Source organism: Thalia democratica, chromosome 3 (genome assembly GCF_965202585.1).
Source record: "Thalia democratica chromosome 3, ktThaDemo2.hap1.1, whole genome shotgun sequence".
In the NCBI taxonomy this organism is placed as follows: domain Eukaryota; kingdom Metazoa; phylum Chordata; class Thaliacea; order Salpida; family Salpidae; genus Thalia; species Thalia democratica.
Genome location: NC_139167.1, coordinates 37,381,572 through 37,396,630, shown reverse-complemented (window position 1 = coordinate 37,396,630; position 15,059 = coordinate 37,381,572). Strand labels below are relative to the sequence as shown.

The window sequence follows — 15,059 nt, the reverse complement described above, 5'->3', positions numbered from 1 at the left end:
CAAACAAGTATATTTTTTTATTTACAAACAAAATAGTACGTATAAATTATTTAGAGTTTAATAAAACTATATCATCAAACTAAATTGGTTCTATTAACATCTAAAACTGGTGATGTAGTGTACTAATGACCAGCAACTTTTATAAAAAGTTTTATTTAGTTAATTTTTTTTTAATAACTTAGCCTTCTGATAAAAGTATTAAGTTTTTTGTTGTAGATATAAAATAATGATATTTAGATAAAAAATAGTCGCTTTAAAAAATAATTAAATTGTATAATGTTTAGACGAGTTAACAACAAAAGTCAAAGAAAAAAATGCAAAAAGTAAAATTAGGGCCTGGGTTCCATTAAGTATAACAGTTGTGCAATTAATGTGTGAGTTTGTTCAATATGGAAATTGGTGCTAATGAAGTCTGTCATAAAAGCACTAGCAAGCACAAATTATGAAACTAACTTTAAATTGTAACTAGATTGTAAGACTATTCAAAGGCTTTAAAGAAACCTTCTAATAAGTACTTTGAGTTACTTGGTTTAAAAAGCTATCACAGGCAGTAGAATAAAACACACTCAAAATAAATAAACTATATGTTTTAACTAGTTTTAAACTTTTAGTAAAACCTTTAACACTCAAGTTTAGTTTTCGACTAAAAATGAACAACTAAGTCCTATTTAAAAAACTACTAATCACTCTGTATAATTGCACATTAAGAGCTTAAGGCTATTATTTGTTTACTAAGGTCGAACTTAGCTAAGTCTTAGATTTATAAACGAAAGAATATTTCATAACTTTTATTACAGCCCAATAGTAGCTACACTTTTACAGGTCATCTTGAGTACAAGATGGTGTTAGATTTTGAGGAAAATATTTCAGGTATCTGGCTGATTGCTTTATTAACACAACTTGTAAAATTGATTTTTCTTTATTATTTTATAAATTAGATAAAGTTTACTATACAATTAATGAAGCTGATGAAAAAAGTTAGTTTTTTGAAGTTTGAACTTTAAAAAGAATGGTAAATTTACCACTTTAATCTAACCGAGATAAGTTATACAGGTCAAAAAATTTTGCGAATTCCGACACTGTACTATAGCTAGACGCTAGGCTAGAGCTCTCCAGTATTTTTCTTAATAAACTTATGTGATAAAGGATAAAATTCAGAAGAACGGGTATCTAGACACATTAGTTGAGAGATGTTTAAGGAATAAACCAATTAATGATATACATCTTAATTATTAAAAATATTTACATAAATAAACCAATCTTATTTAAAAATTATAAAAAACACATAACATAAAAAGTTTTTTTTAATCTGCTTAAACCCATATTTATTTTTGCATTAAAATCTCTCCCATAAAAGTAAATAATAACTATCTGATAAATACAGTAGTTTTGTTGTTTACATTAATTGCTTTTGCGAGAACAGCTATATTAGTCAGACCTCGAATTATTTAAAAGCTAAAATAAAAGAGCATATTTAATGATGTGTTCAAAATTACTTAAAAATTCTAAAAATGAAACTCATTTCTTGTATTGATGCTATAAAAACGTCCTTATAGTAAAGCATCTAGCTAAGGGTGTCACTTGTCAAAAAGTTGTGATTATTCTATGTTTTAAGTTCAAAAAAAGTATAAATACTTTTATGAGTTAATAAAAATTTAAAAAATAATAATTCTCATTTAAAAATGCATTTATAAACATAAGCAGTTTAAATATAAACCTTTGTTATTTAATTAAGCGAATTTATTAGAGAACGTTGGTTAATAGTTTAATACTTTGCATAAGTTATTTCTTCTTTTTTTTTGTTATGTTGTTTTTATATAATTTCAAATGTATTATTATTTATAAGAAATGCTAGAACATGTCTATTAATAACAAAATTTAGTAATGTATTTTTTAAACATATTAAGTAGACAAAAATGTATGTTCTATCTATACACATAATTAAAATCTAGTTCTTAATGAACTGTACAGTAAATAAAAGTCTAATAATTTATAACAATAAATTATTACAAAACTCATTTTTTTAAAGACATGTCTAAAGCTTATGCTTAATAATGATGTAATGTTAAGACTTTTTTAAGTCTATTTATTATAACTGGCAACTGAAAAAGTATAAACAGTAGAAAAGTGTCCTTTGGTGCTTTTTTTAATGTTTGTTAAGAAATTTATAAAACTTGTTAGTCACTATTATAAAATGTTATCCATTTTTTTTAGCTTCTTAGACTGTAGTATGATAAGCTTCATTAATCAAAAAACTTTAAAACACAATAAATCACTAAAATATAATAAGTATCAAGCAAACTTCTGTAGCTATACTTTTTTTTTAAGTTAATATGGTATAAAAACTGTGGTGGTTTTATTTATCAACAATATACTCGATAAAACGCAAGAGTATTGTAAATGAATTTAAACATTGAAAAGTTTAAAAGCTTTTAAAGTTCATTATTAATGATTACATGTTTTTAACGATTGAAATTGTTTAAGCAACAGTGACAAATAAAATTTCATTTTATGGCTTTTCGTTTAAATGAATAAAATGTATAGTTAAATCAATATTTATAATTTTGAAGTTATAACACTTTTCACATTTCTGTCACGTAAAACTCTCCTCAGTATTTTTCCACTTGCAGATTTAGGAATTTTATCGACAAACTCAATCCCACCTTTCAGCTGCTTGTAGGAGGATAATTTATCTGAAAAAATTATAATCTAAAAAATTGCCATAAAAATACCTAGGCCGTGTGTATATCAATTTACATATATTTTGATTAACAACGCTAATTAAATGAGAATATAATTTACTTTTGTTATCAAATTAAATATAATAATAAGTAAAAAACGAAACAATTTATTTTTAAGCTTTATTAGTCTAATTATAAAATTAAAAAAGTAAAAGTTTATGGTTTTTTTTTTTCTAAAAACCTGAAAGTAATAATAAAACAAACTTTTAACAAAATTGTTGACTTCTTCAGCACTCAAACTTTCGTCTTTTCTCACGATGAACGCTTTCGGAATTTCACCTGCTTCTTCTTCAGCAACTCCAATGACGGCTGCATCGACAATCTTATTGTGACGTAACAACACTTCTTCTATTTCTGCGGGTGCAACCTTTTATTTTTTTTTTTATAATTTTTTGAACACTACTTCAACAAAAGTTAAACTTGAGCATAATGAGAATTACCTGTATAAAAAGTATATATAAATTAATAAAGGTTAAATTTTGTAAGCTTAAATGTAATACTTAAACATAAGATTAATCTAAAATATTTATAGTAGAAAAAGTTGTAATATAAAAAAATTATCCTAACTTATTTCAGTTTAGGTTTTCTTTTTATTTTTACTTTAATAAAAAACTACTAATAATTCAAATTTGTATAACAAATGAGTTTATTTCTAAATTATTTTCAAAGCACAAACCCTCAAAAGTATAAGTTGAGTAAAATTATACATTAACTCTTTAGACTTTTAGAACTTAAATAAAAGTTCGACATGGCTTAAGAATAATTTAACATAAGTAAACTGTTAGCTTGTTAAACTTCCAACGTTAAGTTTCAAATTTTATGGTTTAGCTATGAATTTAAAGTAAAACTTATGATAAAATAGCAAATAGGTTCTTAAAATATAAGAATTTATATCCTTTACTTGCTTTCAAAACCTCATAGGAAAAAATTAATATTTTTATAAGTGCAAACAACTAACTTGAAACCCTTTGTACTTGATCAGCTCTTTCAGTCGATCGACGATGAAAATTCTGCCATGCTCGTCGAAACATCCAAGGTCTCCCGTGTGCATGAACCCGTCCGCTTCCAACGTTGAGTTTGTTGACTCTTCATTGTTGAAGTAGCCGAGCATTATCTTGTTATTTAAATAATTTATTATTTTTATTATTAATGATAGTATATCAAGAAAAAAATATTTTAAATTTATTCATAAAACCGTTTTTTTAGTTGTGTAGTAAAGAGTTACATACAAATTAGTTTTAACTTAAATTCCTCAGATCAAAGTGTTTACTATTAAGTTATTACTAAAAAAATTGAGAAAAATTGTATACAAGTATATTTGTTTTGAAATTTATAAAGTTACTAACTGAAGGTCCTTTCACCAGTATTTCTCCTGTTTGTTTTGACTCAACTTCCTTATTTGTACTTATGTCAACAATCTGTTTAAAATTTTATACTTTGCCAATCAAAACAAAGGTATTAGTTTCCTAAAACACAAAAAAAAATTGGATATTAGAATATAAATCAATATCAGGCCTCAAACTTATGTACAAAGTTACAAAGTGAAGTAGCTGTAAACTTAAAAGTTACAAAACTTACTTCTAAAACTTAAAGTAAACATTAACTGCAAGTATATACATGATTTTTTTTGGCAAAAAAGGGTGTTTTAAAAAACACATATATGTATATTGGATATAACTAAGTAGTAATGTTAATATTAATTTTTGTCGTTGTATATATTTGAAAAAATTATTCATTTCAATGCCTATACAAAAATAAAGAACGAAAGAATCATAGTTAAGCTAGTCTAAAACTTATCAAGGTATGTATGTTATGAAACAAAAAAGTTTTAGACGATTTTTAACTTTAGCTTGGTGCATTGGGGCGAGTAAGCTTCCCTCGTCACAAACCATTCTCAATCCTGCCATGTGCGAAAACAAAACTGAAACTCCTGTTGTTTCTGTCATTCCCCAACCTTAACATGTAAATTTTAAACATCTTTTATTTTAGATTAAACACTTTTTCGTTTTTAAATTTTGTTACAGAAATAAAAACATTGTTTTATTCCTTATGGGAGAGTATTAATTTTTTCTTTATTTTTTGTTATTTTTAAAAGTTGTAAAAACCGTCAGCTAACTGTTCTAAGCAACGGTTTGGTTATACATGAATGTGGTAAATATAAGACTGTAATTTTTTGTAATAATTACTATTATAGGAAGGTTTTTGAACGTATTTATATACCATTTGCAACTTATTATAAATAAATAGTTCATTTTGTTTTATATTTTTGTAATAAAATTTTGAAAGTTACTTACTTAGCTACTACATGTGGAATTGAAACCTATCATAATAAGATAGTTTTATTTACCTTGATTTACTGAGCAATCGTACTTTGAACATACAGAGTTAATCACTGTCACTGGGATTGGAGCTGCTCCGATAAAAAGAGTCTTTAGTGATCTCATGTCGTACTTGGATGTCATGTCGTTCTTAGAAAGTAGTAGAAGCATCGGAGGCACAAGTGGCGCAACTGTGACCTTTTGTGTTGTTTAAAAAACTTCAAACTTTATAAAATAAAATAACAAAAACGACTTTATTCAATTCACTCTTTTAGTGTTGGTTTAAACTTGGGGTTGTTTTTTTTTTGTTTCACTTGAACCAAAAATACGTCGTCTTACAAGTAAAGAAAACTTTACTTCGAGAAATACTTTAAATGGAATCAATGCAACTAATAATGTTAGCTACTTACTCTGTATTTTTGTACGGATTGAGCAAAGCTTTCTAGGGAGAATCTCTTCTGCAGCACTACTGTTTCTCCTTGATCTAATGCGGTAAATACACGGCACATACCAAATATGTGAAACATCGGTAAAACTAAATATTCCACGTCTTTTGTTGTTCCAGCCCATACGAACCTTACAATTGATTTTTGGTAAGAAAATAACGTTACTATACAAGTTATGAAGTTTGATACTTGAAAAGTTTATTTTATTTTAGTTTTTATATAAAAGAATCCTAGTGATACTATTTTAAAGAAGTATAGCGAAAATAGTAAAACTTTTCCAATTAACTATTATCCTCTGTGGTATAGGGAATTAAAGTTAATATTTTTTTAAAATTGTAACTAAATGGTCATAAGCTTAGCACTAAAAATTTAAACCAACACATAAAAAAGTCATAGGGTAAATTACAAACTTACACAGCTCACTATAGTATGAAATAACAACTTTAATTATTTACAAAAAATACAAAAAAGTTTAAAATTTTTCTTATAAATAAGTAGTTCTTATTACCTGTTAACGAACAAAGATGACAGAAAATTGTAGTGACTGAGGACAACACCTTTCGGTCTCCCAGTAGTACCGCTTGAGTATGGAAGAACCAAACACTGCTTGTAAATGTTTACTTCGGCCACTTTCGGCGCTATATGAGGTAAGTTACTTACTTGTTCGAAATAGTTTGTGAATCCGCTTTTTTCACCGATAACTATATGCTGTTGAAAGTTTTAGATTTCTTTTAAGTTATGAATAGTACGATCACAATGAAAAATGTGTACATTTGTGAAAACAAACAAACTTTTTGCATAAAACCGAAAAATTACAAACAATCTTAGGTTTATCAGAAAAAAAAAGTTTGCACGTTTTCAATGATCTTTTGCCAACTAAAATCTTACAGAAAACTATAAAACTTTTTTATTTTTGAACTTTTGAATTGCTTGCTGAACAGTCGTAGCATTTTCAGGCACAGAAAAAATCACGCTCGCATTTGAATCAGATATTTGGCGTTCGATTTCATCTGAATTATTTTGGAATATTTTATTAAATTCTACAAATTATCGACAAAGAAGTAGAAAGTTTCCTAAGATAAAAGCACTTTATGAAAACAAGTATATTTTATTTGGCTATTTCTTTGAAAATAAGTTTTTAGTTTGTTATTAAATGAAATTTTCTATCTTCATTATTTTTATATAAAACAAATGTATATTTTTTACAGTAAATTCTTAACTTTTTAATCTTTTTAGTCGTACAAAAAAAACTTGGCAAAATAAAAAGACTACAAAAAAGTTATAGAAATAAAAAAAAATCTTTTAAAGTATACTTTTAGATAGTTTAGTCAAATAAATGTAATTTTATACTGCTTTTAACTAAATAATACGTAAGGTTTTTTTGTTTAGGCTTTAAAACTTTTGAAATTCGAACCAATCATAATTTAACAGAAATGTTTGTGGATATTTACCTTCAGTATAATTAGGGTTTACGGTTGTTATTACGACTGACTTTATGGCGCAAGCTGTGAACAAAACGATGAACTGGGCAATGTTCGGAAGACATACCATGATGACGTCATTATGACGTAGTCTAAGATAACGTTCAAGTAGCTGGCAAGTTTGACTTATTTCGTGGCAAAGCTGATCGAATGTTAAAGATAAGTTGGTATCAGCCGAGATCTGTGGAAATTATAAAGAACTCGTTTTAAAGCTAAAAATACATTTTAATTTACTTTAAACATTTAAGAAAAAAATACAGAAAACTCTTTATTTATCGAGAACTTTTTTTATCATCTATTACTTAAAAGTTGTAAAGAACTAGATTCCATTATAAACTAGTTTATATTTATCACTATTCTCTGCTTTTTGTAAACTTTCCACAAGTTTATAAGTGTCTCTTTTATATTTTTAACTACTTAAATAGTATTTATTTTTGCCATCATCAACAAAGTTGAGATGTTTATTAGCCATCAATAATAAACAATGAACTTCACCGCACGATCAACAACAACAGTATCCGAGGAAACCGGTCATAAGATGTCTCGGATGCTGTTGTTGTTGGTCGTGTGGTGAAGTTCATTATTTATAATATGTTTTAAGTAATTTTTTTAAGTTCTGATTATAATGTAATGGTTAAAAAAAAATTCTAACAAATTACTAATTATCTATAACTTCTTTATGTTTGTTTAAACCAAAATTTTTGTCGAAAATTTTATTGACATTTATTTAAAGTAACTTAGACAAACGTAGTCCTAATTTAAGTATAACGTTATACTTATGAAAAGTATCCTATACCTTAAAGCAGGGTTTCCCAAAAGAAGCAATATCTTAGCTATTGGGGATGTGAATTAGTAAGACGACCAAAAATTAAATGGATAATAAACTAGCAAAGGGGTGATATCTAAAAAAAGCAGGCGATTTTCAATATTTCCCTATAATAAGTTTATTTATAAGCTTGGGAAACTCTGCTTTAAAGTAATACTTAGCCACTATATTTTAAAAGTACTCATAAAACTTTTTACCTACCATTCTTTTACTTTTTTTTAGAATTTAAACCTTTTTTGTAAAGAAGTCTTAGTTTTTACAAATAAATTTTTGAAATTACCAATAAAGACTTTTATTTGTTTGTTTTTTTTGTTCTACTAATAATAAAAAACTTAAAAATGTCTAATTCAAATGTTAAACACTAACAACTGCAGTTCTACTACCAAATTCACGCATTCTTTCAAGCATGTATGCACCAAAGTTTTCATTTGGAACCACAACATCAGGTTGCTGGCTTTTTAAGACCATGTTTTTTGTTTATTTTATTTAAAAAAAAACGTTCTACGTAAAAGAAAAGTGTAAATATTTTCTCAAAAATTGTTAATTGCTCAAAAAAGTTTGAAAAGTAACGTTTATAACACAAACTATAATTAATCTTAAAGTAGTAGTTTTGGAATAAATTATAAAAGTAGCTGTCCTAAATATTTTACTTTTTCAAAAAAGAATTAAAGTTAGACGTTAGGAAACTTAGAGTACATTAAGTCTGAAAGCTTATTTTAGTATTTATAATAATACTGTTATTAATGGTATTCATGATTTAAAGCATATTGTTTAAACATAACAATCTAGTCTAAATCTTCTGTAAAAAAAAACATTTTAAAACAATGTGTTGATCTTTCATTATAAACTTTTTTGTAATAAAACTAGTTATTTAGTTAAACATTTAAAGTTTGAAAAAAAATCATATAGCAATTTTTATAAAGTTAGTTTAAACTAGGTATTGAACACAAACATGTTTACGTCTATCTTTAAACAAACAAACTCGTAATTTGCAGCATTGCTGGAAATAAACTAATTTTGCAGCTTCACCACATTTTTTTAGAGTAAATTTGTATTAAATAAACTTGTTTTAACTATATTTCAATTATTAGTAACTATTTTTTTTGTTAATTCCCACAAACATAATTTCAATAAAAAATCTATTGTTTTGTAATAAAATGGCATCTTTTATATTCTGTTTCATTTTTTGGTTCTTATATGTTTTAATGTGAAAACTGATCCAACAAAGTTAAAGCTACAGTTAAGAGAAAATTTACAGTCTGATGCAACAAAAAATAAGCTAATTGCAACTATATACACTAATTTGTTTTTGAGCAATGGACTTGAACCACAACCCATAACAGTCAGTGCCAGTTTTCAGAAATTAAAATTTATTTTGTTTCTTTTTGTAACTAGTTTAGCTGTTTATTTCTTATATAAGTGACTGATTCCAAGAAGTTAATTCTTAACTTATACATTTTTAAAATGTACTTCCCTTATACTTAATTACATTGTTAAGGTTTTAATTCAATTTTAAATAAATTCTAAAATAAAGTTTTTGCATTATCATTCTGTGCATGGTTCTTTATATTGTTAGTGTGTATCATTATATATTATTTTTTAATAACATAACCAAAACACTCACATGATGTGCATAGTTTGTGCACATAAAGTAGTACTCTGTATCATTCATTATAGTAGTATTTGTCAGGTTTAACCTTAGTTATGGTTTATAGTGCAGGTGTAATGTAGCTATAACTATACTATTTTATTAAATAAAGTAACCCGCAATTTTTTTCTTGGTTTCAGTTTTTACTGTTGTTTCAAAGATACCGTATCAGTAATTTTAACTATTTTTTGACCAAAATATTTTATAATACATGTGACTACAAGTTATTTTGTATTTGTTCTTTGACAACTTATTTCCTAGCTTATACTGAGTTTTTTACTTAAAGTTTATTTTTTGTTTTAAAACTTATTGAGTTGTAAAGGATATCAAATTACACTTGATAAAGCGTTTTGATTTAATGGAAAGTTTTAAATAACTCACATTTTACCAAGCGTTAAAGAAAAAGCTCTACAAAGAGAATTAAAAGAAGTGTAATTCTCGTGACTCCTATGACGTGTCAATCAAAAAATCTGATGCAACAGTTCGTGCGCATTATATAGCCATATATATATATATATATATATATATATACTCATCAGTTTTTTGAACACATATCGAGCCACGACTTTGTGCCCCTAGTACGAAGGTCAACATATAGTTTCCAGAAAAATAACTTTATACTAGTTTCATTGTTTTATGGAGAGCATTTATATTTTATAATATGAAGTTTAAGTATGTGCTTAATTCTTATATGAGTTTAAACATTCTTAAACATCCATTTTTGAGATTCAAATTGTGTTTAAGGTTTTGACTCTACTTAAAGTATTATCTAAAGTATGATATACTTTATATTATTGTTAAATTGTGTACTTGAACTTTAATAATAACTAAACCTTTTATTTGTCATTCTAGTTTGAATATGTAGTTTATATAGGATAGCATTCAGTATTATTAGTATTAGTTAAGTTTAAAGTTTAGTGTAGATATAACATATACTATAACTATACAAGTTTTCTACAGTTTTATTAATTTAAGTAACCCTCTATCCTTACGGGTTATAGAGTGACCAAAACAATATAATCAAATAGCTTAAAATCTGCAACCAATTATTTTGTCGAACAAACTGAAACAAAAATTGTGTTTAATTTTGATTTTGACGAACTAATGTGTTTCTAATTCACAAGCTGCTGTCTAGAAGTCAAGATTCAACCGAATAATAGTCGTCGGGCTATTTCTTGCAACCTTTTATTGTTCTGGACTAGAAGTTAAACTGTATCTGAATGGTGAACGACTCTACAAACGAAAAGTTTTTTCGTACACCAGGTCCTAAGACCAATTCTTTTAAGTGCTATTTTGTCGTTTAAAAAACAACCAATATTTGTAAATAACTGGCCGGATTTATTAGGCACAGACTTTTGCGGACCGCTTTTCTTTTTCAAACAACTTGTGCTAAAAAAGAGTATTAACTATACCAACCACTAGATTCTAGAATAGTGACTAGAATATCAAAACAAAAAAAAAACTTGCACAACAGTTTACTAATGATTTAAGTTATGGTATACTTGTAGATTTTTATAAAATAATTTTTTTAAACTGCACCACAGTTCATTCACTATTTAAACTATATCATAATTGCAGCTTTAATAAATGTATAACAAATTTATTTGCTTGGTACAGTTTTTGAAGAATGTATATATAGAATAAGCCGTGAACCTGGTTTATTTTTTTAATAGGTTGGATCCAGTCCGCATAATGTATGTTACTATTCCCGAAATAAAATGATCTGTGATTTTTCAATTAAATAACTACCTTTGTTATTGGTTAACCAACTTCACACAAGCGAAATATTAGCTTAGTTTTTTTGATTTTTTGAATCCGTTCTAAGTGTTTAGTTTAAAACAATGCTTTATTTGTTTCACTTTTTGTTGCAAAAATTAATAACAGTTTACCAATTATAAGCAATCATTATAAACTACAATACCAGATTATAGTAAGGTTTATAATACTTCATCATACTGGCTACTATTTAAAAGTAGTTAAAGAAAATTTCTTATCTATGCTAATGATTATTTTAAAAATAGAAAGAACAATTTTCTATATTTTTATAAAGTATAATGCGGTTTTAGTATTTTAGATGAGAATCAATTGGTTTTTATAAGTTAAGTTGTGTATTGCTTAAATAAATTATTTTCTGAAAACTTTATTGAGTTAGAGATCAACGCTAAATCACTGTTTTGTTGTTGTATTATTAAATTTATAATATACACCTTTAAACAAGCTTTATTATTTAAGCTAGTTATTTTAAAGTTGAATAGTTTTATCAACTTTTGGTTATTTTTGTTTTTTTAAGGATTGATTTTTGTTTATATTTAAAAGATTTTGAAACTTACTTATGAAGTCACCTTTTAAGTCAAAAATAAGTTTAAGATTGAAGCTATCAATATAGACTTCAATAACTAGTTCAATTAATTACTATTATTTGTGCAGGCTATGCAAGTTTTTAGCTGAAAATGGTATAACTAATAAAAAACTTAAAACTAATTTCGGTTGTTTTTAAGATAGCTTTTATGAAATTTTTATTATTTTAAACAAGATTTTATGAACTTTTTCGGACTAGAAAGGCTTACTTGTTTTTCAAATCTTTGTTTTTGCAAACAAGTCAAAAAAAGGTAGATCAATAAGTATCAGATTAAAAAATACAATTGCAAAAGCTATTTTTAAAGTTTAGTAGATTAAACATTAAAAAAAACTATTTGTTATATATATAAATGTTAAATAGAAATTATTGTTGAAATTCCTTAAAATTTATTACTTGTTGTTAAGTATTTTCTTTCGTTATGTACTAAGAATTTTTTAAAGTTTAAAGTTCTTAACTTAAAAGCAATGAATACAAATGGCTTTATAAGAAACATAGATACTTTGTCTACGCTTAAAGATGCCTTAAAATTTTCAAGTGAAGAGTTGCGCACAAAATGGATCAAGCAACTAGTTTACAAAGTGTACATGATTCATAACAAGTTCAAGTCAGTCCATGGAAATATTTGCCTCCAAGCGCTAAAAGTTGACAACGAAGACAACTTGATATTGACTGGTTTTTCTGGGAAGCCAATTGAAAAAAGTGAAGTTGAAGTCAAATACAAATCGCCTGAACTTTTAACAGAAAACAAAGCAAGTAAGGCAGGAGACGTGTGGGCGGCAGGTGTTTGTATTTACTTCATGAACAACTTAACTTTTCCATGGAAAGTAGCTTCAAACAACGATGAAAACTATAAAGCGTGGGTAGAGAAAGGAGTGTTTAAAAAAGATGAAAATAGTTTTGACTACAGTATTTTAAAGTTTATGCTATGTGTTGATATTGAAAAAAGATTGAATCTTAAATCACTAATTCTACAGAAGTTTGAATGTATAGATGACACTGATGCTATAAGTAAGTTTTTTTAACATCCTAGTAACATTGTCTGTAGAATGCTTTAAAGTCTAATAACTTATTAAATGTTGTATACAACTTCTTAACTCTTAAGAATATTAGTTAATCACAAAATGTAACATACTTATAAAACTTTACAGTAAAACTACTTCAAATGATTGCAACTGATTATTCTTTGATGCTGGAAGAAAAAAGCAAAAGTAAAATAAAAATACCACGAGTTACTAATAAAAATTCAGTAAACTTTGAAAATGTTCATTATAATCAAGTAGTACTACCAAAACAAGGTTCGATTATTTAACTTAAGTTTTTAATGCTTGTTATACCATTGATGTTATAAAAAAAAATTAAAAAAGTAAATAATTATGTCTACTTTCAGATAAAAAACTGATTTCTTATAGAAAATTTTAAAAAAGAGTTCTTTTTTTTATGCTTAAATTAGCTGTATACAACTATGTTTAACATTAAATTCATCTAATAGTAGCAGTTGAGTCTTCAAGCGCTCGTCTACTTCTAACCGTGAAAGATCGACAGTTTCTAGCTAATTTCATATATCTGAATCCTCTACTTCAAAAATCAGTAAAAGTAAGGATACCAAGGTACAGCCTCGGCAGGTTTGCGAACTTAGAGGACGTTTTAAAGGCGTGTCCAGACGTTGACAGAGATTTAGCCACAGAATATATGACAGAGAGAATACAGAAAGATTCATTGGTAAACTTGAGGCACATGTATCGTTTCGATACCGATTTTTTGAACAAAGTCAGCGATGCGGTAAGAGACCGAGCTCACGCGGATCACGGAGAAATTTTGCACTCCTGCATGGGAGTTTCAACCCCTTGGCTGAAGAAAGAACTCCCGAAAAGCGTCAGGACGAGCTCAACCAACCCGCTGAAAGGAAAGATATACGTCACCATGACAACCAAGTACGAAACTGATCACTTGTTTGTCCAGGAAACGGAAGATTCGTTCGGTTACATGCCCCCGTGCTTCAATGTGAGGGCAACGGTCGCTTTTCCACCGATTCACGAATATGAGGTTTGGACTGTGGGCTTCATACAAGCTGTGACAAAAGCCGATGATTTTCTACACAAAAATAATCCCATGGACAAGTTAGTTTAATTAGAAACAAATTAACTTGACTTTTAATATGAAGAATCGGTAGAAAATAGTATTGAAAGTTTATTTGTTTTGTCCGAAAGTGTTTCCGTTTTTAATTTTGTTCTACTATCTAGTTTGAGGGTAAAAGTTTTCATAGTGTGTTAATATTTAGAAATTTTTTTTTTCTATCAGGCTAAACACTGTTTCATAAATTTCCTAACTAACATATAACTTTTAAACAATAGGTTTAAAAACTAAAGCAAATAGTCTTATAGTTTGATAAATAAAAATTAAATAAGTTATATGTTTTAAAGTTGCTGTTAAATAATTAGTTATTAAACACAAAAGACAGTTTTATGACAAATTCTATCTAAATTTAAACATCAAAATGACAATCAACAAGTAAATAACGTTAACATTTGTTTAAATTGTTATTGTTACTTCACATTTTGTATTTTGTTTTCCGACTAAGTCTTTGTCTTTTAAAGCTTCGTTTATAGTTGTTAGCACACAAGAAATAAATTAATAATTTTAAAAACCACTGACAGAACTTATTCAAATCTAATTAGCCTTGATGAAGGCCTGCCTTACTGCATCGATAAACACGAATATGGATATCCTTGGAACAATTCTCGTGAGACAGTCACATTAGAGGGAGCAACAGAAAAGTACACTCTTGTACAGCTATATGTAAAATTTTATTTGTTTAGTTTATAACTTAGAAAAATATATGTAACCAACTTCAAGTTTTAAAGATAATTTTTTAAAGACATGCACGTTTGATTTCAGCCTTTAATAAACTTTTAGTAATCAAAAAGTATACCAATGCATTAGTAAATAAAAAATGTATTTTGTAATGCTGTAAAACGCTTAAGTTATAAGCTAAAACAGTGCTTCTGAAATGGGGTTCCGCGGAACCCTAAGGTTCCCCGACGCCTCTCAGGGGTTCCGCGAAGCCTTTCGAAATTTAAAAAAGAATATATTTAATTAAACATTTTATGTAAAATTTAAATTAGGGGTTCCGCGGAAAACTTAAACTTTGGAAAAGGGTTCCACCACTAGAAAAAGGTTCAGAAGCACTGAGCTAAAACAATTGTTTTAATACATAAACAAATACAAAAACGATATACAAAA

General features: G+C 26.9%; 2 protein-coding genes across 2 annotated transcripts; both read right to left on the bottom strand.

Moving 5' to 3' along the window:
* Positions 1-2,556: 2,556 nt before the first annotated feature.
* LOC145831951 (uncharacterized) lies at positions 2,557-4,687 on the bottom strand. Its single transcript, XM_082939309.1, has 5 exons — positions 4,586-4,687; positions 4,088-4,159; positions 3,700-3,855; positions 2,946-3,108; positions 2,557-2,693 (listed from the first exon to the last, which is right to left on the bottom strand). The coding sequence occupies exons 1-5, from the start codon at positions 4,685-4,687 to the stop codon at positions 2,557-2,559; spliced, it is 630 nt and encodes a 209-aa protein (XP_082795435.1).
* A 393-nt stretch (positions 4,688-5,080) lies between these two features.
* On the bottom strand, positions 5,081-8,280 carry LOC145832245 (uncharacterized). Its single transcript, XM_082939566.1, has 5 exons — positions 8,179-8,280; positions 6,991-7,167; positions 6,014-6,213; positions 5,470-5,635; positions 5,081-5,257 (listed from the first exon to the last, which is right to left on the bottom strand). The coding sequence occupies exons 1-5, from the start codon at positions 8,278-8,280 to the stop codon at positions 5,081-5,083; spliced, it is 822 nt and encodes a 273-aa protein (XP_082795692.1).
* Positions 8,281-15,059: the final 6,779 nt, after the last annotated feature.